This window comes from Carettochelys insculpta, chromosome 8 (assembly GCF_033958435.1).
Source record: "Carettochelys insculpta isolate YL-2023 chromosome 8, ASM3395843v1, whole genome shotgun sequence".
Lineage (NCBI taxonomy): Eukaryota > Metazoa > Chordata > Testudines > Carettochelyidae > Carettochelys > Carettochelys insculpta.
In genome coordinates, this window is record NC_134144.1 from 35,903,542 (window position 1) to 35,929,290 (window position 25,749).

The 25,749-nt window shown below is 41.9% G+C and overlaps 1 protein-coding gene across 4 annotated transcripts in view; it reads left to right on the plus strand.

The window, feature by feature from the left end:
* The window catches only part of SLC25A12 (solute carrier family 25 member 12), a 75,467-nt gene that overhangs the window by 32,875 nt on the left and 16,843 nt on the right, over window positions 1-25,749 (plus strand). For all 4 annotated transcript variants that reach the window (XM_075001978.1, XM_075001979.1, XM_075001977.1 and 1 more), the window contains 7 exons: window positions 4,226-4,364; window positions 5,758-5,851; window positions 6,792-6,876; window positions 18,477-18,561; window positions 20,327-20,485; window positions 25,034-25,086; window positions 25,338-25,418. In XM_075001978.1, the coding sequence (XP_074858079.1) occupies window positions 4,226-4,364; window positions 5,758-5,851; window positions 6,792-6,876; window positions 18,477-18,561; window positions 20,327-20,485; window positions 25,034-25,086; window positions 25,338-25,418 (696 nt within the window). The remainder of the gene's footprint in view (window positions 1-4,225; window positions 4,365-5,757; window positions 5,852-6,791; window positions 6,877-18,476; window positions 18,562-20,326; window positions 20,486-25,033; window positions 25,087-25,337; window positions 25,419-25,749) is intronic.

Consider the following 25,749-nt stretch of genomic DNA (forward strand, 5'->3'; position numbering starts at 1 on the left):
CATACCACCCACAGGGCAGTATCGCCCACAACGGAGGTACGAAGGTCACTGGCATGGTGGGCAGATCCCAAGAACTTGCTAGTAGGGATGTCCTTCTGCCAACCACAAATTACCATTTTTCTCACGACAGATGCATCCTACATGGGATGGGGAGCGCACATTGGCAACAAAGTAACTCAAGGGCTATGGTCCCCTGCGGAAAAGACACTGCACATAAACATACTAGAGCTCAGAGCAGTGTTCAATGCGTGCAGACGTTTTCGAAAATACCTGCACGGCAAAGTAGTTGGCATAAATACCGACAACACCTCCACCATGTTTTATATCAACCGACAAGGAGGGGCCAGATCTTGCGTGCTCTGCGTGGAGGCTGTCCGGCTGTGGAACTGGTTCATAGTCAACAATATAACCCTAAAAGCCTCATACTTACCGGGTGTCCACAATGTGAAGGCGGACCAACTCAGCAGACGCTTTGCACTCACGCACGAGTGGCAGATCCGTTCTGACCTGCTCCGATAAGTGTTTCACAAATGGGGGTTTCCCCAAATCGATTTGTTTGCCACCCAACACAACAAGAAATGCCCTCAGTACTGCTCCAGAGCAGGCATAGGATGGGGGTCCTTGGGGTACGCCTTCATGGTGCCATGGAAGGGTCCTCTACTCTCTACGTTCCCTCCCACAACACTGATCCACAAGGTTTTAGAGAAAGCCAAAAGGGAGAGAGCACACATGATACTCATAGCCCCAACCTGGGACTGACAGCAATCGTTCCCTCTGCTTCTGCGCATGTCATGCCGCCCGCCACTCCCCTTACCGGTAGTGCCGGGCCTTCTCATGCAGGCTCAGGGGTCCATAGTGCACCCACATCCTCAAGGACTCCGCCTACAGGCGTGGCTAATCCATGGCTCAGCGCCTTAGAGAGCACATGTTCGGAGGGAGTGAAACAAGTCTTGGAGTTCAGTCGAAGGAATTCCACTAGAAGGACTTATGCGCAGAAGTGGAAATGATTTATCTCCTGGTGCTCTTCTAAGCAGTTAGCTCCTTTTGGACGTCCCTATAACTGTAATTCTAGAATACCAGCTGGAGCTAAAACGAGACGGGCTCTCCATATCCTCACTAAAGGTCCATCTTGCAGCTATATCAGCATTTCAACACAAAGAGGAAGGGCCAACCGTATTCACCCATCCTATTGTCACTCGGTTCCTAAAGGGGCTGGCAAACCTGTACCCCCCTTGGAAACTGCTACCACCATCCTGGAGCTTGGACTTGGTCCTCCACACGCTGTCGGGACCACCCTTTGAACCATTGGCTACGGTACTCCTCCGGTTACTTACCATGAAGACAACCTTCCTTCTCACGATTACGTCAGCCCGTAGGGTGAGCGAACTTGCAGCAATAATGACAGCGCCGCCCTGCACAGTGTTCTCAAAGGAAGCGGTGATCTTACGATTACACCCAGCCTTCGTTCCAAAGGTTTGCTCAGAGTTCCACATTAATGAACCAATAGTATTGCCCTCATTTTATCCTAAACCTCACAACTCCTGCAAGGAGGCACAGCTGCACCTACTTGATGTGAGGAGGGCGTTGGCCTTTTATATACACAGAACTAAGCCCTTCTGGAAAACGGCCAGACTCCTGGTGAACCTTGCACCCAGGTGGAAAGGGGAAGGCTTATTCTCACAAAGGATTTCAAACCACATCGTATCCTGCATAAGACTGTGTTATGAGCTTCGTAAGACCCCTCTGCTAGTTCCGCCCAGGGCTCACTCCACCAGAGCGATGGCGGCATCGACGGCCTTCTTCAAGGGAATCGCGCTAAGAGACATCCGCAGAGCGGCGACTTGGTCATCTTACGACACCTTCGTCAAGCATTATGCCATGCACCGGGTATTTGATGAGGATACACGCCTGTCAACAGCAGTCCTTTCAAGGGCAAGCTGCACATAAATTGGGTACCCACCTCCTTTTTTGGGGTCGCTGCTGGGTAGTCACCTACTGTGGAGCACCCATGGGGACCACTCGAAGAAGAAAGAGAAGTTACTCGCCTGTGTAGTAACGATGGTTCTTCGAGATGTGTCCCCATGGGTGCTCCACTACCCACCTGTTCCTCCCCACTTTGGAGCTCTGTTTCGTGTTTTTCAGAAGCATCTGGGGCGGTTGGTCAAGGAACTGGCGGGGACCGGATCGCGCACGTGACCGAAAGCGCGTGAAGGACCGACGCGCATCGGCGCATGTGCGACCCAACGGAGACTGCTGGAAATTTCCAATCTGCGGTGCCGGGTCAAGCCCGACATCTACCGTGGAGCACCCATGGGGACACATCTCGAAGAACCATCGTTACTACACAGGTGAGTAACTTCTCTTTTTTTATAGAAGTAATAATAGTAAAGTAAAAGATACTCTGTCTTATTGACAGCAAGATGGTTTGTCATGAATAGCTGAGTATTTTGCTTGTATATGCCTCAGTGAGGGAAGTCACTGTGTGTACATGTTGTTATGGCTTGGCATGTCATACAGGTTGAACCTCTCTAATTTGGCACCCTCTGGGCCTGACCAGTGTCAGATGAGAGAATTTGGTGGACCACGGGAGGACAATATTGTCTAGCAGCATTATCAACACTTCTACTGGTTATGGGGCTCTTAGGTGGTATATGGGGTAAATTAAAGCTAAATAACACCACAGAACGCTGAGAGTCAGGACTGGTGGCTGTACAAAAAACTTTGAGACCCCGGGAAACACCCATGATCAGTGGTTGTCCAGCTAACTAAAATCATGCTGGATTATGGATGTTTCCGGATGAGAGAGGTTCAACCTATAGTAGGGTCTCCTCTTCAGATGCCCTGTCTTGAGTGACAGTCACTCTAGCCCTGAAGTGGTCTGCTGTTCTCATGGCTTGGCCATATGACACACATGGTCCCACCTCTTTTTGGGGTAAAAAGAGTCCCTTCTGTTTGTTACTTGTTAGCATTGTTGTGTCTTTGTCCCAACTACATGCCCAAGTCCTTACCATCCCTTGTCTCCAGGAGCCTTTCCACCACTTGGGTCAATAGTGGAACCCTGTATCTTAGGTTTCAGACCTGGGACCTTGTAATTAATAGCTAAGGTTTGCTTGTATGTATCTGCTGCTTTCCATTGCAAGTTGCTTCTAGGTCTTGCCACCAATCCCTCCACAGATCCCAAAAAGGGGTGGGGAAAAAGTACAGCTCTGGGTACAAAGGACATATTTGAGTTCTTTGCCGGGTTTACATGCCCCTAGGGAGACTCAGATCTAACTGTGCCTTTTTATCTTCCTGATCTTGCCAGGCCTTTTGTTCAGCCAGTTCTGGGATAGGTCTTGATCCTAGTCAGCATTTCATTCCAGAGCCCCTCTCCTCTTCCCAGTCAGTCCCTGCCAAACTGAATATTTCCCCTTTTAAGCACCTTCAGGCTCAGCATTTCTGGCAAGTGAAGTAGAATGGGGCTAATTGCATCCACGGGTTCTTATTAACCACCTTCCACATTGTATGATTTGTATACTGTCACAGTAAATAAAAATTTAAGTTGACATTTGCAGTATAAACTGTATTATGATTAGTGACATGAAATATGCAAGTTTTTACTCAAATGTGTAGCCCTGTTAACTTTAAGATTTTTCATGGGAGTCAGAATTGGCCCTTTTTTTTTTTTGGCACTCTGCTTTTACACCCAAGTCCTCTGTCCAGGAAAGAAATTAAACATGGGATTACATGAGAAGTCCCACTGAAGTCAGTTGGGAATAATTATACATGTATGTGTTTTCCTGGCTGCGGGAGGTCTCTTATTTGGAAAGTAAGGATTTGTGTTAATTTCAGCTTCTTAGGTTAATAAGCAACACAGTTAACTGTTGCATAAATGATGCAAGGTTTAATTAACTCCTTTACCTGAAATGAAAGATGTGCAAATTTCACTATTGGAATAATGTAGAGTACCACACTTTGCAAAAAATTCAACAGTAATTCTGCAGGTGTTTCCTGGTTATTTTTATTAAATGTTTCTAGGCTTCATCTTGCAACAAAAGCCATAGTACATTGGCTATTTAGTAACAAACCCTCACTACTATCCCTGAAAAAACAGGATAAAACTTCTATGATAGACAAATATCTTGATCTTTTACATTATGTCCAGGTATATGTAAATTTACACTAGAGCTCTCTAAAGCCCACATATCAGGGACTGTGTTTTATCTTTTTTCTATTTGTTTTTAAGGTAGCAGGTGGAACTGTTTCACATCAGGTCAGCTTCTCCTATTTCAATGCTTTTAATGCCCTACTGAATAACATGGAACTTGTTAGAAAGATATACAGCATTATAGCAGGTACAAGAAAAGATACTGAAGTCACAAAAGGTAAAATAAATTTACTATATTTTATTAATCTTCAGATCTATGAAGTGTGTCATTTGATGCTGATATGGGTTAAGATGAATAAGAGCCTTGTGTATTATGGAAGTTTAGCATAACTGTGAAAGTACTCAGTTTGATTCCAGATGTGGTGGTTCTGCTTAATTCAAGATTTCACTGGCCAGCACAGGGTTCTAGGTGGCTCATTAAAGAAGAGAGTTGCCATGGTTCTGAAAAGGACTTTGACCAGTTCTGGTATCCTGGAGATACCACTGCAATGTGGACCTTCTTGTGGTAGAGATGGGTCTGTACATTGAGTGGGGAAAAGTCAGCAGCTATGGCAAAATGGGTGTCCTTTAGCAGTAACTATAAAACATTTCTTCAAAAACTCTTTGTGCCCAATTGTTTGTTCCTGTGTGCTACTGAAACAACACTTATTCACTCTTAAGCTCTTTATACACACTTTTTAGCAGTGTTTGTAACTGTTTAATGGCATGATGTGCACTAAATATAGTTTGTTTCCCTGCGTACAACAAGGTTAATACTACTAGCAAGCATGCAAGTGGCCTAGATTTATTGGCTTTCTATAGCCATTTGCCATCTGTGGATGGGACTCACTAACCATATCTGTTGTGTTAGCCTGCCCTTTCCTTCCAGTTCTCATGAAGTAAGAAATCTAAGAGAGCAGGACAGGTAGAGCAATGCACTATGTTCATATGTTGTGGGTCCACTCTGTCTTTGGATGATAGGATGGGACACTTGTCCCCATTCTCCAGTTTGCGCTAAGACATCATTACTTAGCTATTGTAGATGTGGATGCACAAACATGACTCACACATAAGTGTCTTGTGAAAAAACATATTTTATAAATACTATTGAACTGTGTTTTCTGTAATTGATCAGAGGAGTGGCGTGGATGTGTTACAAATTATAATTATGTGGATAAGCACTTATCCAAGCCTGGGAACAATGAGTGGTAGGGGAAGAAGGAACACTGAAAAGATATAGTGCTTTTTTTTAGTGGTGATGGGTTCATCCATAAGTTAAACTGTTGTCTGCTTTTAAGTAGTTTAGTAACAAGACCTCCAAATATTGGATCTAATCCTTTGGGCTTTGCTGATATGAGAATTGCTTTAGATTTCAGTGGGGACTATTTGCATAAGTAAGACTTGTGAGGTCAGATTTATGCTGTGATTGACACTGATGCTGTTCTGAAATAGATGTGGCACTAATTCTAGCTCATTTCATTGTAATTTAGATTTTGTTCCTCATTAGTCTGAAAAGGGATAGGTTTAGGTCTTAAGAGTTTAATCTGAAAGTTTCTTATACCATTTTAAAGTAGATGGGGTAAAGGATTCAGGATTAATTATCTTATATTCCCCTTTCCTCTTAAATCCAGAGGAGTTTGCCCAGGCTGCAATCAAATTTGGACAAGTCACACCACTGGAAGTTGATATTCTCTACCAGCTTGCAGACTTGTACAATGCTACAGGGTAATTTTATAACCGTAATAATCATTCACATTAGTCTTTCCACCCTGTTGATGTTTACTTGACAAATGGATTTGTTTTATGTGTATTTCATTTGCAAATATTTTATGACTGCTGACTGTTCAGTGGTGATGAGTACTGTATAGACATAGTGCAGCGCGCAGTCATCAGGTAATCATGATACAGTGTAAGATAACAATACACTCCCTGTTTCAAAAACTTGCAGTACACAGATTGTTAGTGTAAACTTGAAAAGTGGGAGGTGTCTTGAATAGATTACTACCTGTCTGTGGCTACACTGACCCCTAGTACCAACAGTTGGATGCAAATAAGCAGTGTTGAAAATGCAAAATGGAGGGTAATTTGCATATTTGTGTGGCTAATGTGTATATTCATTGAGTTAATGTGAATAGAACCACAGAAACTAAGAAGTGTAGGTGCGGGGATTCTGCTGGCAAAACCCCCCTTTGTTGGGGGTTCACAGGCCCAAGGGGTTACAGGCAAAGGGAGGTTTTGCTGGTAGAACCCCGTCTACACAGCTTGATTTGTGATAATATGAAAATTAGCCTCATGAATATGCACATCAACCTCATGAATACATGAACAAGCCTCTGTTTATTGGCATCAAACTGTCAGCACTAGGGCTCAGTGTAGCCACAGTCCATGTGAATTATTGTAGTGCACGTTTAAAGATTGCACTCTATACTACATAATGCAAAGGCCCAAACCTGGGTAATGCTGAGTTACTTTTATTCCCATCAAAGACAGTGAGAAAAGATGTGCTTATAACTCCCAAGATGGGATCGTGTGCTTTGTAAAGTGTTTAGGGGCACCTGACATATAACATGTAGTACAGAAAGCTATAATTTAGTCTGTTGGGGAAACTGTGGTTGCTGGAGTTTGTCATTTTTGGCTAACAATGATCTATTTTCTTTGTCTGAAGGCGTTTAACATTGGCAGATATTGAGAGAATAACACCACTGGCTGAAGGTGCCTTGCCTTACAACTTGGCAGAACTCCAGCGCCAGGTAGGTAGGAGTGATATCCTGTGTGCAGTCAGTTGTAAAACTGCTTATCAGAAGGAAACATGAAGAAGTTGGCAATTTACTAAGCTTCTGAATATTTGTGTATGAAAATTATGAACATCTCCCTTAAAGACTTTTACAAAAATCAAATCTATGCTTACAGTTAAAAAAAGAAAATCTGTTGCCACATTGTACAGATTTTGTGCTTATTAATAACCCTCAGACATTAGTGATGTTTTTTTCTTGTCTGGGCACTAGATTTTTAGGAAAGTTATTACATATTTTCATAATTGGACTGAAATTGTAAGATTTTTTTAAATATGATTTACTGAACCAAATCATTCAGCGAGTAGACGCTTGTAGTTTCCATTAAAAATGTTATGTTTTCTGAACATAAGAAAAAACTTGTGATACCATTAAATCCTTTTGATGGACTGTCTAGGGTTTCCCACTTCTATTAGTAGATGAATTAAAATATATCCACTAACTCGTGAAAAGATATAGAATTTTCAGTTAAAAAATTAATAAATACTAACTTTGAGTTTTGCAAATACGCAGAGTTTTGTTTCTATTTTAGTACACTTCTATATAAAATTCTGTAATAATGCTCTGTCTTTATGTCCTGAACCTATTGCATATATAACATGTAAGGCTGACAAATGTGTTCTCCTTTGAGAGATTAGTTGCAGTGATCATCTTCCATGGTGGTTGATTTGGGTGGTTTGTACAGAATGCTCATTGTATCTTGCTAACATTATTTGATACTCGTTAGCTGTTGTGGTTCACATAGCAACAGAAGAATCCGATTTGTGTGTAGCTAATGAAAAGTGTAGAATTGGAGGATAGAAAACATATAGTTTCAGAATAGTAACTCTTTCCACTACCTGAGACATTTCTTCATGGATTGTGTGGCTTCCTTTCATGGACTCTTTATATACTTCAGATGTAGGCATTTTTACAATTCAAGGTTCTCTAGCCTATGTGGCACACTACACCAAAACTATGCAGTTATTTACCCTTATGTTTATATTTGTTTCAAATTTGAAGTTTATTTTTCACACCCATGAGAGCTAGACTCTTGGAATGAGATATTTAGACGTGCTCATTTATGCACTTAAGTGAAATGGGCTGACATTCAATGGTGATAGTTGGATACTGAGGGCTTTTGAAAAATATGGCCCTTGTATTTTTAAAATGAAATCTCAGATTGGAGGGCCTGTCTTAACTGTGTCTTTACTAAGTGATTTAAAATTGAGCTAGATGGCTTGTTCAGGGTGTGGGTTGAAGTGAAGACTAATGATGCTTGAGTTAGAAAGCAGTGGGGTTTTGGGACATGTCTACATGACACATTTGGCTATCATAAATTATGTCAGAATAAAGCCACTGCAGTTAGCATATTGCTTTTGTACATGCATACTTGACTCTTTATGTTGGTATTCTGACTACTCAGCTGGAGTGCTTGTTTCAATGGACAGTACATTCCACCATGGGGCAGTGTCCCCTTGTGCAATTTACTATCATCTAGCATGGTCTCATTTGAGAGTTCGGCAATGCATGATGGGTCAGAAACAACTTGTGCATGGGTGACTGGAACAGTGAGGTCAAGTTCTTCTTTGATCTGCACATGAGCAAGCAGTCAGTCAGATCAATTGCTTGTTCGTGTGCAGCTCAATCAGGTGTGCCCATATGGAGTAGCTAGAAGTTTTTTCCTCTGGCAGCTAGCCATAGGGCTGGCCTGGGTGCCCCTTAGAGTGGGGGCTTCGTGGCTTCCAATATAGAGCCCCGCTGACTCCTCCTTTCTCCTCGCCATTTCCTTCTTACCACCAGCGATGGTTAGCTGGAATTTCTCTGCACTTTCCCATTTACTAGTACATAGTTGTAAATAGTAGTTAATGGCTATAGTCTTTTCAAGTTGTTAATAGGGCTCTAGGGTGGGCTACTCCCCTTCCTTGAGTCCTCAAAACCAGGCAAGCTGAGGTCCCAGGCCTGTGCTATGTGCAGGAAGTACATGCCCGGAAGCGATCACCACCCTTTATGCCTGAAGTGTCTTGGTGAGAGCAATTAGTGGGATCTTTGCTCAATTGGCAAGAACTGAATTTTGAAGGATAAGAGCACCGTAGCTGGAGGTGATCCTGATGGAAGCTGCTCTTGACAATTGCTCTGGTGGTTAGGCCTGGCACCAAGCTCTTCCTCCTCAGTGTGCAGTACATTGGCACTGCTACATGGCCCGGCACCAGGTAAGCATAAGGCCTCCCAACAGTGGCTAACTGTGCTGAAAGACCAATTGCTATTCAGGTGTGTGTGTCTCAATCCCTGGTGGCCCAAGAAGTAGTCATGGAAGGGGTCACTCTCCTGCTTCTAAGCATAGGGAGTCAGCAAGTGTGCAACCTCAGCAGGCCACACGTTGGGGGGGACTGTACCCCCTCAGGTTCTTGTGTCCATTCCCACTGACACCGGGGGTCAAGTCTGCAACTGCTGCCGCTGCCAAACAGAGACTTACAACTTCTGACAATGCTGGAGACAATCCACCCTGTGCAAACCACACCACTGTTCTCCTTCCGGAGAAGGTCACTGAGGAGGGTGATTACCTTTGCTCTCTCCTGTGGCAAGCCGGCAGTGATGGAGTAGTCCCCAGTGCTGAGTCATGGTGCCATATCAGCATCCCCCAGATGCAACGCTTTCCAAGTCCCAGTCATGAGCCTTCCACAGCCAGGAGTACGGCTCCGCCTTGGTCCTTGGTGTCGGAGACCTCAGAATCTGAGCCCGAGTCCTACAGGGTCCGGAGGAGCAGATGATTCTCCTCAAGGTGTAATCGCAGTTCTCATCTGGCATCGAGGACAGGACAAGGACAGCTTCACCACAGTGGCCCTTTTGGACACCCAGGAGTTTTCATCATAACCAATCTCTGTGCCCCCATTCCAGTATGACTTCAGTGGCGCCAGCCTCTCTCGTTCTCCCCATGGCACTGATATTCCTGGCTTTGAATGCTCCAAGGGACCTGGGCACACTGATTCTGGCATTGCTGTCAGCACCAGGACCAACAGGAGCTCCCCCTGTGCAGTCCCTATCACCGATTATCCCTTTTATTGCATTGAGGTCACAGGGACCAGCACCAGTATTTGCATCACCACCTCCTATCTGGACATTGACACTAGGGGTACAGATGCAGCAGCTGCCGTTAATGGTATCTTCTGTTCTAAGGACACTGACAGATTGTCCAGATCCTGATGCCCCACACCAGGAGTGCCATCCCTGAGAGCCCTTGGGAGGGGACGGCATGGAATAACAGCATAAGGAATACCATCATCTGCATGCTCCCTGGATGAGGTGCTACCTGGCATGGCCATGGCCCTGGCCATCGAACAATATAGAGCCCTTCATTAGCTCCTGAGTGGCTCTCAAGGCCTAGGAATTCAAGCTGAGGAACTCACCAGAAGGTTGACCCAGTGCTGGATATCCTCATACCTGTGGGCCTCACTCATGTAGCCTTGCCATTAATAAAGACCATTTTGGACATCACTAAGATCCTTTGGCACACCCCTGCCTCTGCAGTACCCCCCACTGCCAAAAGAAATGAGAGCTGTTTCGTGTCTTGGGGTACAAGCATCTCTACACCTACCCTCCTTTGCACTCCTTTGCTATTGATGCAGCCAGTCAACAAGAGTGTCAGGGCATCCAGGGGGTCTTCCCCACAAAATAGGGAGGCAAAGCACCTCAGTCGTTATGGTCAGAAAGTCTACTCCAGTAGAGGCCTACAGGTTTGTATCTCCTATCAACAGGCCATTGTAAGTAATTATTCCTACAACATACCATCTTCAGTGACTACATTTGTTGATTTGCAGCCCCAGGATTCTCCACCATCGTGGACGAAAGCAAGTTGATCTCCAGAACGTCTTTTGCAGGCAGCTCTGGATGCAGTGAACACAGCCACAAGAGTCAGAGACACTGCTATTACCATGAGACGGGCATCATGACTTCACGTGTCAGAGTTTCCATATGAGAGCCAGCAGACAATTTAGGACTTCCTTTGTGAAGGTCTGTCTCTCTTTTCAGAGAAGATGGATAAGAGGCTTTGCAGCCTCAAGGACTTAAGAGCTACCCTCAAGTCCTTGGGAATCCACACAGAGGAGGCACTTTACCCCCTCATCCTTGCCCGCATCCATACCAACCTCCAGGCCATTGGGAGGCCCTTCATAGGAGGAATAGAAATGGCAGCAGGTGCCCTAAACAGTGCAGCCAGAGTTCAGGCCAACAGAAACCTTCATCAGGTACATAAGCAGGGTTTTGAAGGTATAATCAAGGGTGACATATCAGTCACACAGCCTGATCCACCCTGGATTACCTTCTTGTCCCATTTGTCCCCTTTCTGCTGTGCTTGGTCCCACATCACGTCAGACCACTGGGTCCTGTGTACAGTGGAAAGGAGATATTCTCTCCAGTTCTGTGCCCTCCCATCTCTCTCCCCATTCCCCAACCGTTTTCAGGGACACTTCTCATTAACAACACCTTTACCAAGAAGTGCAGTTGTTCCTAGCTCTAAGGGAGATGGGGGTGTTTTCTCATGAATTCAAGGGAGAGGGTTTCTGCTCCCATTACATCCTAATTTCAAAACTCAAGGGTGGACTCAGGCCTATTCTGCACCTTCAAGAACTCAACAAATTTATAAAAAAAATAAAATTTTGCATGGCCACCTTGACTTCTGTAATCCCATATCTGGATCTAGTGGGCTGGCATGCTCTCTTTGATTTAAAAGGGACTTATTTTCTTAGCACAGTTTATCTTCCTCACAGAAAATATCTCAGGTTTGTAGTTAAAAAAACATCCACTGCCAATTTCCAGTCCTGCCATTGTCTGTCGGCCACTAGGAGTGTTCACAAAATCCATGGCAGTTGTTGCAGTTTTCCTGCACAGACATGGCATTCAAGTGTTTGCATATTTTGATGACTGGCTGATCAAGGGCTGGTCTGAATCTCAGGTCAACGCTCTTCTAATTTTTCTCAGAACCACAATCAGCAATTGAGATACTTGCTGCATCCCACAACTCATTGGTGTTCTGTAATTTCTATACCTATTTTGAATCCTACAAATCTCTGTGAGGCTTGTCAATTTCTCCGACAGAAACATAAAGCCAGAAGAGCTCTTTGATATTGTCATAAGCATTGTAAGCACAAGACGCATGATTAAGGTTAAGATTTGGTCCCAGCTATTTTTAGTAAAAGTCATTGACAGGTCATGGGCAATAAACAAAAAATCATGGAAGCCTGTGACTTGTCCCGACTTCCACTGTAAATAAGTGGTGGGGGACTAATGGGAGGAATGACTGAAGCCTGAGTACTGCTGGAGGAGAAGGGTCCAGCATCTGCATTGGGTGACAGCTCTGTAGCCCCTGCCACACCCCCAGCGGTTCAGAGTTCTAGGGTTTGTGCTACCCACGCAAACTGGAGAGCTCAGGGTCCCTCTGCTGCTCACAGTGGCTGGGATCTGCAGGTCTCCCCCTGTCTTCCCTCAATCACTGATGAGGGCTGAGTACTCTGGTGTCGCTCGCTGGCTGAAAGATCTGGCCCTGCCAGTGTGGAGCAGAAGCAGAAAATGTGACAGAGGTCTCTGAAAGTGGTGGAGTCACAATAGAAAGTGAATGTTACAATTTAGAACTTCTTTCCTTTACTCTGCTATAGCTTTAAATGTGACTTGTTTATCAACACCTTTTACCAGTCATAGTATCAGCTTTGTGGCCTGCCAGTGATGAGGAAAACAAAAAGCATATTGCTTGGTTGCATGAAACCGAGTACAGGGCAATGGCACTGAATAGTGGTACTCAGTGCCATTGCCCATAGGCAGGGGTAATTTTAGCTGCTATCTCATTTCTGAGGGTAGCAAAGGCAGGGAGAACACATCTGCTGCCATCATGAAGCTGCCCGAGCCTGTATGCTTTTAGCTTGTATATTACAGTGGTGCCTGATGAGGTTATCATTGACCAGTATGGCTAAGTGTCCTACTGTGGAGGAAGAAATAATGCTACCATCCGTAGAAGCCTTTGAGAGAAGATTGCAAGAACCTCCCTTAAAGTGTCATGAAGATTTCTCTGGCAGATTTAAGGGATATCACTGATTATAGAAGCAACTGCACTTCATAGCATCCTTTGCCCAGCTGCCCAGGGAAGTGGAAATCAGATAACTCTTCCTTCTTAGAGTTTGCTGATTTGAGCCAAGGTGGTGGGGTCTCTGCTCAGTATGGCATGCAGGCCCAAACACAAGAATTTCTGGGTGGGGGATGGGTTTTTGTAAATATGGACCTACCCCCTCCCACAGTGGGCCTTGCCCCCACCCCCAATCCCCCACCTGGGCTCTCCAGCTGGCTCTGACCCTGCTCTGGTCATCCCCCTCCACACCTGTACTAGACTCAGAGAGCTCCCCACCCCCTGCTCAGACTGAACCCCTTCAAGGCCCCAACATCCTCCCCTGCACACCCTACCTCATCCCTGCTCAGCCTGAACCCTCCACACAGCCAAAAAGCCCCTAACCAGCCCCTCGTTCCAAAGACCCCACACCTCACCCCAGCTTGTCCCAAAGGTTCCCCCTCTGCTCACTGAGGGCATGGAGTGGGGTGGGGCAGCCCATTGGTGGGGGGGATGCATTTGTTCCCCTTGTGCATGTGGGCGGGTGGGTGTGTGCACACACACATACCTGCCTATGGACCTGGCATGCAACTTTTTTTTTTAAAAGCAGCAGGTCTGCAACAGTAGCACAGCTACTGATCAGTGTCATACCTGTTCTTCTGCATCCCTGTGCACTCTCCTCATAGATTTGCACACTTCTCCATGTGATCCATAGCTATGTTTGTGCAGCCTCTTTGCCACGTAAACCTGTAAGATCCAGTATCCCTTTCCTGTTCTGGGCTGGAGCACATCTGAAATGTGTAGCTGGCAAGGTAGGCGGGTCTGTTGTGCATCCACTAGAGAGCTGCTAGGTGTGCTTGACAAGGTGGACAACCAGGAAAAAGTGTTTCAGAAATTCCAGAGTTTTAACATTAGCAGTCATAGCATCCTCTGCCCAGCTGAACAGGGGAGTGAAAATGGGATAACTCCTCCTTCCTTGAGCTCTTCGAGGTATCCACAGTGGTGGGGTCTCTGGTAGGTGTGGGATGCAGGCCCAAATGGAGGACTTTCTGGGAGGGGGGTGCTTTTTTTGTAAATACGGACCACCTCTTCCCACAGTGGGCCTTGTCTTCATGTCTCTGTGACCGCTGGGCAATGGAGTTCACAACTGTTCTCTGGAGAGGTCACGGTTGGTGATGGTTGGGTCAGCTGCTGTAGAATTGTTAGGGTCAACATAAATAATGCAGTGTCTGCATTTGCATTTCATCCACCTCAGAATATCAACTATGGCTCAACACTGCTCAGGTCGTACTATGTCAGTGAGAAGCAAATTTAAGTGTAGACACATGCGCAAATAGATCTACAGAAGGTGGCTTATGTTGACCTAATTTTCTAGAGTAGACAAGGTCTTAGCTACTTTTGGGTTGCTAGTACAGTCACATTGCACTAACTGCTGTTACTTCAGCTAAGCTATATTTGCAGCGAAGACAAGTCCTACAATGCAGTTGGGCAGCAAATTCAGGAAGAAGGATATGCATGTGGCAAATTAAATGATTACATAAATCATATTTCCCTGATTGTGATTATTTATATTGAATACGAAGTGTGCTCATCATTGAAAAATCAAAAGAAAATGCAATACTTGAGCCTAAATATGACTACTTCAGGTTTTATTTATGTTTTCAGTCTCTGTAATCTTTCTAGAAACATGAAGCAGTACTTTTTAAAGTAAGTCTTTCAAGAAGGTACAGCTGAATCCAGTGTTACCCATAACTCTTGCCCTCTTCTGAAAGGGTTTCTCCACATCTTTTTTCTTCTTTGTTATGTAAAACTCCCTTATGTTTGCAGACCACCAATAGTTTGTAATTCTGTCTTGAGTGCTCTATGGATTACTATAGTTTTCTAGGTCTCTACTTTTTGAACATCAGAGCGGTTTAGCTCGCTATCCTCTAGCCTGCCTTTTGTATTTTCAGTGTGCCTGTCACCGCAGTGCTTATGGTTACCATTTTTGTGCTGTGGTGTACCTCCGCTTGTGATAGGCAGAGAGAAAGATGTACTGATTTAGAGATATTTAATGTTGTTGTAGAAGCACTTGAGCCTTGTCCTTCATAAAGTTTGCACGTCTGGAACTGTGAATTGGGACATCCTATTTTTGCCTTGCCATCCTATTGAAGAGGTACAAGAGTTGTTGCAGGAAGTGAGAACTGAGGAATATTTTAGTAGTTTCTTCCAGCAGCCAGGATGGATGTCACAAATATACATAATGCTGTATAGCTTTCTGCCACATGGAAAAAGAGATGATCCTAGAAATGTGCCCAGTGATGTCACATTACTGAGTGAGCAAAGCTTTCCTCTTGAGAATTCACAACATGTTTTGTCTGCTTATTCTCATGGCCATGTGGGTCACAGTCTCCAAAAACCCAGACCTCCTTGAAATCTCTAGAGCTTTCCCCAATGATCAAGGACTATTTAAAGCCCTTTGTTTGAACTCCTCAGCTCAGGTAGTTTAAGGTATGCATACTGGAAATTGAGGTTTCTTTGAAACCAAAAGACAGACTGAGGAAATCTGAAACTGTCGAGCTGTTGGGGGTAGAGAGATTGACCCGTGGAGGATATGGTCCCTAGCAGAGTGATCTGTGATTGAATTTTGTGTACAAACTGTGGCTCATCCTGTATATATTTGTGAATGTTGCTGGCAATGAAATGGTACCTAGTTAGTGTGTAAGTCTTTGTACGCTGTAGTTCACATCCTTAGAGTCAGCACTGCAGCTCAGAGTAGGCCTCATTTGTCAGACATGTTTGCTGATGATTTTATTAGTGTAGGGGTTTGTCTGTAGTAGAAAGTTGTCTTCTGAACTAGGGTAAAATAGCAGTGAAGACGTGGCAATGTGGCTTTTAACTCAAGTTAGCCTCTCAAATTAACCCCATGATTCCTGTAGGCATGGACTTAATTTAAAAGTTATGTCTTTACTGCTCTTTTAAACCAAGTCAGCTAGCCCACGTGATAAAGACATTTTTTTTCAGTACTGACATATTTTAAAACTACTTTTAAACCTAGCAGGTAAATATCGGTATACGGTGGTTAGATGGGGATGACAGCTTCAGTAATTTTCTGTTTATAAATATGCATGATCTGAAAGCTATAGCATTAATTATACTTATTTACATTTGAACACAAGTGAACCACAAACTATAGTGAACAGTCATTTAATAGGCTGAAAGTGACCTTTCTTTTCCAAAGAATTTGAGTATTAACAGCCAGTGATCTGGTGCTATTCACTAGGGTTTAAAGTTGCGTATAATGCTTTGGGATTTATTTTAGTGTTGCTTTTTTCAATATGAATTTTTTCAGATTTGTCTTTCTTTTTCATTGCACCCATAAGGAAAATATATTTCTGATCTTAACAAAAGATTTTTCTTCAGGTGGAATCTTATGGCTTTCTTTAAGTACATGTGCACAGTTAAGAAATAACCTGATGACGAGTTCAGAATATTTGCCATTCTTCTCCATTAGTCTGTATTCCAGTGAGTGATTCTGGAAGAAAATATCCTGTGGAAGGAAATTCTTGATGGCCATACGTATTGTGGAAGGCTTGTGTAAAAGTTTCATTATATTTTTATATAAGTAAGCAACTTAATCTCAGCTGCCAATCTTATACAGTATCATGTACCTCATGAGCAGGATGAAGTCCTATTAACTTCTGTAGAGCAGTTAAACAGCCTGCTATGCAATGCAGGATCAAGGTCCTGCTGAGCACAATCCGTGGACATGTACTAAGATTTAGTAGATCAGTGACATAAAATTTTGTGTGATAAAATTGCACCTTCCTGTTGCTTGGCCTGATCAGGGCCCAGCAATGAGAAGGGTTGCTATTAGGATTGTATGCATGAAGGAGCCTTTAAATGTCCTATTGAAATACACAAGGTAATAGTCTCAAAAATAAACAAATATATCTACTCAATCATAAGTACAAAAGAATTGTGGATCACAGAATTCTTTCGTAGCAATTTCTGCCATATTCTCCACACTTATTAAATAAAATCAAATAAAGTCAAATATACCAATAAATAATAACTTCAGGTTTGTACCTGGGCAGTATCAATACCAACAGGGCCGCTAAAAGGAACCTTATGCCATGCCTGCTGCATGACAATTTCACTTCCTGTTGTTGAACTAAGCTCAGCACAACTAATTTAAGTTACCTCAGTGATAGATCCTTTAAAATGTATGCCTGGGGACACAGGGGTTGTGTTTTCAGAAAAATGCAATATCTCTTCTAATACATGTTCATGATGTGTGATGTAAGAGCCAAACCTTTCCATAACACGCCGGGGCCTCCGCAAGATGACTGTTGAGGTCATCTGCCATGGTGCAAATGGCTTTTAAAAAGTGGTGGGGAGTGGGGCTGGGTGGAGTGAGTGAGGAGACTTTCTCATGTACTTGTTATTTCCTTCCTCCACCCCCTGGCTTGTACAATTACAGGAAAACCATGAGGGGGCTTTTGAAGATTAATTTTTACTGTAATTTTGGGAGCAAGATGGTGGTGTCTGTACAAGACTGCTTATCTCCTAGCAATCTATAAGTGTCACTCTTACTATGGCAGGCCATATTCTTCTGTGATTTGAGCACAGTTAAATCTCAATAATTTCCATTTAATCTGAATTCATAATTATGATTCATTCACTTTTTTAGAATGTGGGGGGAAATTAGTTTTGCTACCATCTTCCTTTCCTTCCAGATGCAGTTCTTCTTACACTTCTTCTCAGTTTGCACATTTTACAGAATGCCTCGTCAGTGCAAGTTGAACTAGTTTAGCACTGGCACCTTTTTTCCTGATTACTTAACGTGACTGTAACAGTCTCTAAACTTGTAGATGTACATTTTAAGTATCACTGAAAAATTCCAAAGCCATGTACTGCTTTGTTACTCAAGCATATGTCAATGAAATCTGAGACTCATTGTTATAACTTAAGTCATCCCTGTATCTAGAATTTATTTACTTTGCAAAGGTGCCATGAGGACTAGATTACTGTTTCAAAAGCAAGGAGAAAAATTAAGTGCTGTATGTGGTAAGTATAGATATCAAAGACATGTATAATGATAAAACATAGATTACATTAATAAGGCTCTTGATCCTGTGTGATTTTGAGCACCATTTCTGAGTTCTTTAAAGCATATACTGAAGTCACTGAGACTGGAAGGTGCTCAGCACCTTACAGAATTGAGCAAAAATCAGACCAAATTAAAAGCATATCTGCACGTACCCTTTTTACACACAGAAATAAATGGCTACTTTGGTCAGACAAGGAGTAATAAGAGATACCGCTATATGAGAGGTTTCCTTGAAAATGTGCTACTTTTATGTCAAAAGAGGGTTATCCAGTCTTGCTCTCCTTAAACTAAAGTTGCTGTTCTGTCAATTTTTTTCTTAAATTTTACAAAAACAGTTCATAGGGTGCTTCCGTTTCTCACAGGTTTTCCAAATTGTGTCCTCTCTCCCCCTCACAGCAATCGTATGGTGATATGGGCAGGCCTATCTGGCTCCAAGTAGCAGAATCTGCTTACAGGTTCACTTTGGGCTCAATTGCTGGAGGTGAGTGACATGTCTGTGTACTGTTTTCAAGGCTGGGTTAATGTAATGTTATCCCACCAGACTAATGGAGATCATCTAAGGTGCAAAGGTGCAATTCATTGTTTGAAAGAGTAAGAACTGGAGGGCTCAGTGAAGTGCTCTTTATTTTTGCCTATGATCAGAAGACTTGGCAGAACATTGCTGTGGCTCCTCTGGCTCCAGACAGTCGTCAGGGCAAAATGTTCATAATGACAGGCTTTCTGCATGCAGCATTGCACTGCTAATGATTAGACGTGATAGGAGTGATACAAAAGACATTAAGAATAAAATGGAGGAGGACAAAACTGAGCATTTTGCTATGTCTGTCGACACAATTATAAACAGACTTTTTATTTTAAGTTTTGTGAAATTTTCCCCTTCAGTATGTTTTTTGGACATTTTAAAATGCCTTTTTCTTTAATAATAAAGGAAAAAAAACAAATCCAAGATCAAGTGGCATCATAAGTTTTGACTATTTCAATAGCCTCTGAAAGCTATATTGCTAATTTTAGTGACTTTTTGCTTAAGACATAGGGTATGTTAGGGATGAAATTCGACTCTGTCCGCTGCTACACAGCTTGAGCAAATGATTATTGTGCAGAGAACTATGCCAGGATTGGGAGGACAGGAATCCATCACACAGCAGAAAGGATGCAGAGAGTCATTGAATGCATGCTTGCTGCTACCCACCAGCCATTCGGGAGAGCGAGTGAAGTTGCTCTGCATTCTGAGGTTTCTGCAGTCCTTACAACCTTTGGCAAATTTCAGATAAGGAGAACAGATTTTTCTACTTACTCACTTTTTCTATAATGGTTGTCTCTATCATATCTGAGCACCTCACACATATTAGTATTTATTTATTCATACAATGACCTTGTGAGGTTGGGAAGTATCTGTTCCATTTAACAGATGGGGAAATGAGGCATATGGATTACACTCCTGATCTGGCAAAGACTGGCACATGCTTACTGTTACACAATGGGCTTATCTACACTAGCCCCCTTCTTTGAAGGGACCACGGTAATCAGCCCTAGTGGGGGGATAGCAATGAGGTTCTGCAATGTATATGCACCTCATTAGGCTAATTCTCACTGTGGGAAACTTTGAAGCACCAGCAAGACACTTTGAAGTACCCACTCAACTTTGAAGTGCCCTTACTCCCAAAAAGTTGTGTGGGTATTTCAAAGTATCCGTGGCTACGCAGCTTGCCGGTGCTTTCAAGTGCATGTGGCTACACAGCTTGCTGGCGTTTCAAAGTTGATAACTTCAAAGTTCCAGTGGTGAGAATTAGCCTTATGAGGTGCTGCATGTACATCGCAGAACCTCATTGCTATTCCCTGCTGGGGCTGATTACCATGCCCGCTTCAAAAAAGCAGGCTAGTGTAGACAAGCGCAATGTGAATAGTCTCATTAACTTCAGTTGGTACTATACACAGTTGCATTCAGCCTTCTTATGTTGCCTCTCCATGACTGGCAATTGCATCCATAGTAGCCCATTCTAATTGCTGTGTGGTTGAATAATTATTTTGATTCACCAAGGATGCCACATTTTTCATCCAGCATTTCTTTTCCTGTCTCGTATTCTGCCATCAGCTTTCCCTTTCAGTGCCCCTAAATTTGCATTATCCTCTGAACTTCATGGTTTGTGTCACTGCAGAAGAAAACTAGTAGTTTTCTTAACAGTCAAGTGCCACATACGTGCCCTATGAGATTGTAGAAATAATACTTTGTCATTTTTGCTTAATAGCTGTGGGTGCCACTGCTGTGTACCCCATAGACCTGGTGAAGACACGAATGCAGAATCAGCGCTCCTCTGGTTCAGTTGTGGGAGAACTGATGTATAAAAACAGCTTTGACTGTTTTAAAAAAGTTTTGCGTTATGAAGGCTTTTTTGGTCTTTACAGAGGTAAGTGAATAAATCACAGGCATTTTTGATTAGCTTCATCAAACATATTAATCGCTAATCCCTTATGGGAACACCAAAAAAAGTTGATAATCAGAACAATTCTGCTTCTATCTCATGTACTGAGTATTCATCTTCCTTTGATCAATGTCCTGGTAAACACTTGCTTGGAAAACCAGGATCTTTTGTTTTTCTGGTGCTATTTACTCCAAGTCCTAATTTTCTAGGGAAGGAGTCTGCCACCTACAGCTCTGGAGTGGCATGCAGCTCTTTAAGGACTTCTTTGTGTCTCCCAACACTATAATTGCAAAAGAAAAAAGAAAAAACCCTCCTGATAATTTTCAATAAATGGTGAACATCTAAAAGGCTCAGAATGAACAACTCATGTCTAAATAGCAAATGATATATGATCTTGAAATGTTGGATGACTCCTAGCATCCTGCAGAAAGAGAGAGAGACAAGGTTCAGAGTGAAAGTCAGGAAGACAGTGGCACAAACACACATGGAAAGTGTGAGGAAATAGAATATGTAAAAAGTTTGTGAACATCCTGCAGTAAACATGCATTGCGTACAAATCGTGTGTGATTTTGACTGAAACTGGGAGATACACAGCAGGAGCAGATGAATGTCTGAGAAGCAAAGATCCTATTTTAATGAAAATATTTTTTAGAGAAGGGTGAGGAATACATGATACAAGACAGAAGCAGAATCATTTGTGAAATATAATGTCTGAACAGAGGGTCAAATCCTGCTCATCATATTCAAGCAAGTAATCCCATGCTTTCAGTGCTTCTGTTCTCATGGTTGATAAATGGGGCTTGCTCCATAAATTGTAAATGTTTCATCAGGAAAAATTAAACATTTTATAGGTGAAGCCTTCCTTGTATTTTTGCTGCTGCCTACTATTGTATTTTTTCTAACATGTGTTGTTCATATCTCATTTTGAAAAATTGTGCTGATTCTAAAGTCTAGGTTGAGAAATTCAACCTGCTTTTTACGAATCAGGTGCTCCATCTCCTGTTTTTAGCTTTGGCATATTCTATAGAACTGTTACTATTTCATGTCATATAGTTAGGGGCCTTCTAACTGGTCATCTGAAATCTTTGAATTTTAATCCATCCCTGTATTTTTATTTACCATTTAGTGTAATTTAGTTATGCTCACAAAAGCTTTCTCCAACCTGCCATAGGAGTATTTTTTAAGTTGGTTCTTTTCCTAGCGGTAGAGACCCTCTTCCCCTGGATACTTCCTATCTGGGTTGTCTGCATTGTGTTCTGCCCATGGAGGCATTGGTAATCTTCCAGTTTATTTAAGGGATAACCCATGAGCAGTTTTTTACTAGGGAATCCAAAGATAACTAGACTGCTCTGACTAAAGAGCTTTTAATAATCTCATTGTTTGTGGTATGTAGTTAATGTATGACGTTTACACTCTTTCTGGGGGGTTAGAAAAAAAAGTGAGCATAAAGGGAGGGATAGATTCAGGATGACGTAGTGCAGCACAGCTTTTGTTATAGTTTTTCTCAGTAATTTGTATTACCGGTAAATAGATTTGCTTTCCTCTGTTTCTTATTTTTTCACAACAATTTTACTCCTTAATTCATAATGCTAAAATTTCTCCTGAAAGCCCCTCACATCTCCTTCTCTAGTGTGTTGACAGTACAATCCTTTCTTTATGTAGTCAAATAACTTTGCATTGGAGCATTTGGGCTGGACATCTGACTTGTTGTTTTTGCTAATTGTACCAGTGTTGTCTGTTTTTTAACCTTGGACAAGAACTTTGCAATCAAAGGCTGTATAAATTAATGAAGATTTTGTAAAATATTGCTTAAAGTAAACATTAATCAAAATATTTTAGGGTGTATTTTATAATTGTTCTTTTATTTAGATAGTGTGGTCTTTTATTGTATTTTGCACCTGTGAAAAAGTTAAATCGGTAGGGACTTTGCTGCGTAGTTCATGTTCATTGTTTCCAGAAACATGTAGACTGTCATTCAACTTACATAAAGTACAGAAACATTTATATTGTATTCACAGAAGACATGCCCAGTGTATTTGTAGATGGGGTCTTATATTTATAAATGTGTTAATTTCAACTTTATTAAGAGAAAATAGGACAATGCAAACATGATGTGGTGTTGTTACATAAATTATATGGAAATAAGTGGATCCCTTACAGGAATACTTTGGTTTTTATTAACATCTGTCATAAGGTTGGTGGATTCTGCCACCCACCTCCAGAATTAACTCTGAAATGTTTTCTAAATTCCCCTTGCTAGAACACACTGAATTTCAGGCTCTCTGAAATACAGATGTATGCATGTATTTAACTGCACATAAAAGGCAGTAGGAGGTGTGCCTTGTGGTGTTTTGTCTAGTAGGCTGCTTTTTTTTTTTTTTTTTTTTCTTTTTGTTGTTTTTAAAACTGCAGGCACTGCAGAGTGAGATTTTCTTTTCACAGTGGATCAGAGATTCAGGCTGGGAGGGCAGTGTTTCTTTTTGTCATTGTCAACCTTTCTTTGTATTTAATAACTACCTTTCCTCTGTATAGTAAGCCTGTAAATCGCACACAAAATACTGTGTTGGAAGAAAACAAGACACTGCATATATTATTTGCTGAGCCTTGTGTGTAGGTGCAGGTTTTCTGTGGGATGGCGTAGAGAAAGGTACTATGTAAATTAAATGGGCTAGTGTGGTTTGGACTCTGTCTACCTCCTTTATTATTAAAATTGCATAATATTTTCATGGGTTTTTTTTTTTTTCATGCCATACCCTTGGAAGGCAGTGAGAAACCTGTGGTTATATTGTTTGTTGAAGTTATCACCTTTAACTGGTCTGTTCCAGCACTTAAACGAGAAGACTGTTGACAGTGTAGCCTAATATCAGTTAAAGATACAGCGATATCAGCAAAGGAACAAATCTGTAGTTTATTAACAATTTGTAACCTTTTAATTATGCAGGTTTTGTAAAATATACTATACCAATATAATTATGCAGATGAGTTAAATTAAAACTACTGTAATGCTGATCTAATCATAGATGTTCGGAAGTTAAGACTGCCATCTACTGATTTATTCTTTTAAATCATTCTGCTCCCAGAAAAGTATATAAGCAGGTCGTGATTTTGTCATTCATGTGGTTTGACTGGTGTGTGTGTGTGTGTGTGTGTGTGTACACACACACACATATTTATTTACAGGGAAATATATGGAAATACACATTTCATAGAACTGGAAGGGACCTCAAGAGGTCATCGAACCCAGTCCCTACCCTCTTGGCAGGACCAAGCACCATCCCTCACAGATATATGTATATTTGCCCCTGACCCCTAAATGGCCTCCTCAAGGATTGAATTCACAACCCTGAGTTTAGCAGGCCAATCAACACACACACATGACAAAATAGAAAACATTTCTTTGTAGCCATTTTTAAAGTGTATATTACTATATTGTACCAAAAGAATGGAAATCCTTTGATAAGCTTCAAGGTCTAGGAAACTGAGCCTTGTGACTCCATATAGAAGTTAATTGTTAGTCTGTTTTAGGCAGCTGCTGCATGCCAAAATGCACCCTGTAAACAAATAAATTCTTTAATGATTTAAAGTACTGCATATGCCACCTCATGTGGTTCTTGTAGAAAAACTAGTAAGTTTGTATTCAATATTACTTTTATTCCCTAATGCTGATCCTCTGTGTGCATTCTAAATATATACGTAAGTAATAGGAGGAAAAATATTTTTAAGCAGTACCTGGTCATTTGGGCAAAGAAAAGTTCACATGTGTGTAGTGGTGTGTTTGTATTAAGTCACGTAAGCAATAGCAACACTTGGCTGTGTGTAACAGTGTTTTGCTTGGATGTCTACCTATATTTTTTTATTTCAGAGACAAGGTGGGTGAAGTACTATCTTTTATGGAAGCACATTTTGTTGGGGGCAAGAGACAAGCTTTGCAGCTTATACATTTTATTTATTTGATGTTGGGAATTCTGACATTGTTGTCAAGGGTTGTTATCAAATTTACTTTAGTTATCACATAGTAGGATTGTGTGTTACATGTGAATGAATATCCTTCATCAAAAGTACAGACTTCGGTAGAGGAGAGATCGAAGCTCGGTCGACTTTCATTGTACCTCAAAGAGGGAAATATTGGACTGTAGTTCTTCAGCCTCACTCTGCCCACTGTAGTGCTGTCATTCATTTGTATACTTCATGGGAGAGTTGTGTTAAGAGGTTAAAAATATTCAGGAAGATACTGATTGATCCATTGTGAGAACAAATATTTCACTTCCCCCTACCCATATTTCTGGTTTCACTTGATATGGAAGAGGGAGCCATTTATCCTTTATTATGCCAATTTCAGCAGAAGTATTAAGATAGTCAGTTGCATATATGTACATCAGCAGCCACTGTTCCAGTCAGCTCTACATCCAGAACTGGCATTGGGTTCAAAGAAGGTTCCACCTGCAGAGAAGTAGCCATGTTGGGCTCTTTATAAAAGTAGTATTTTGCTTGGTAGAAAAAAGTGCTTCCTCACGGTTTTCTCTATTTCTATAGGCTTGCTACCTCAGCTGATAGGTGTTGCTCCAGAAAAGGCCATTAAGCTAACAGTAAGTTTCCCTGTTTTCTAAATTAATTGTCTTTTACTAATTTTTGTCTGATTTGTAGTAATAAAAGACAGTTTTCCTGGCATTCCTGAGTTTATAGAAGCAGCTGGATTTTGTTTCCTTTTAATGCATGAATGAAGAACACCTTCTAGTGTTTCAGTAAGTTTGGTCATGAAAGTATGTAATGTATGTTGATGAGAAAAAAATGTTCAAGCAGAAAACTGTGTAATATATCAGTTGTATATTTTTATTAGGTTAATGATTTTGTCAGAGACAAATTCACTCAGAGAGATGGTTCCATTCCACTGTCTGCAGAGATCTTAGCTGGAGGTTGTGTAAGTATCAATCCTGTTTATATTTAAAAAAAAAAAAAAGAAGAAAGCCGAGAGAGAAAATTTGCACCCTCTCACTACCAAGTCAGAATAACAGGTAGACATAGTGTATACTCAAAGACATCAGGCAATACCACCCTCCCCTACACAGAAACATAGGAAAAGTCACTGAAATTTGGTGGTTCTCCATGTTGCGTGCCCAAGGCATCATCTGCTTGTTTAAGTGCTGTGAGAAGGAGGACAGGAAATATAGGCTGTGTCTACACTAGCCAAAAACTTCGAAATGGCCATGCAAATGGCCATTTTGAAGTTGACTAATGAAGCTCTGAAATAC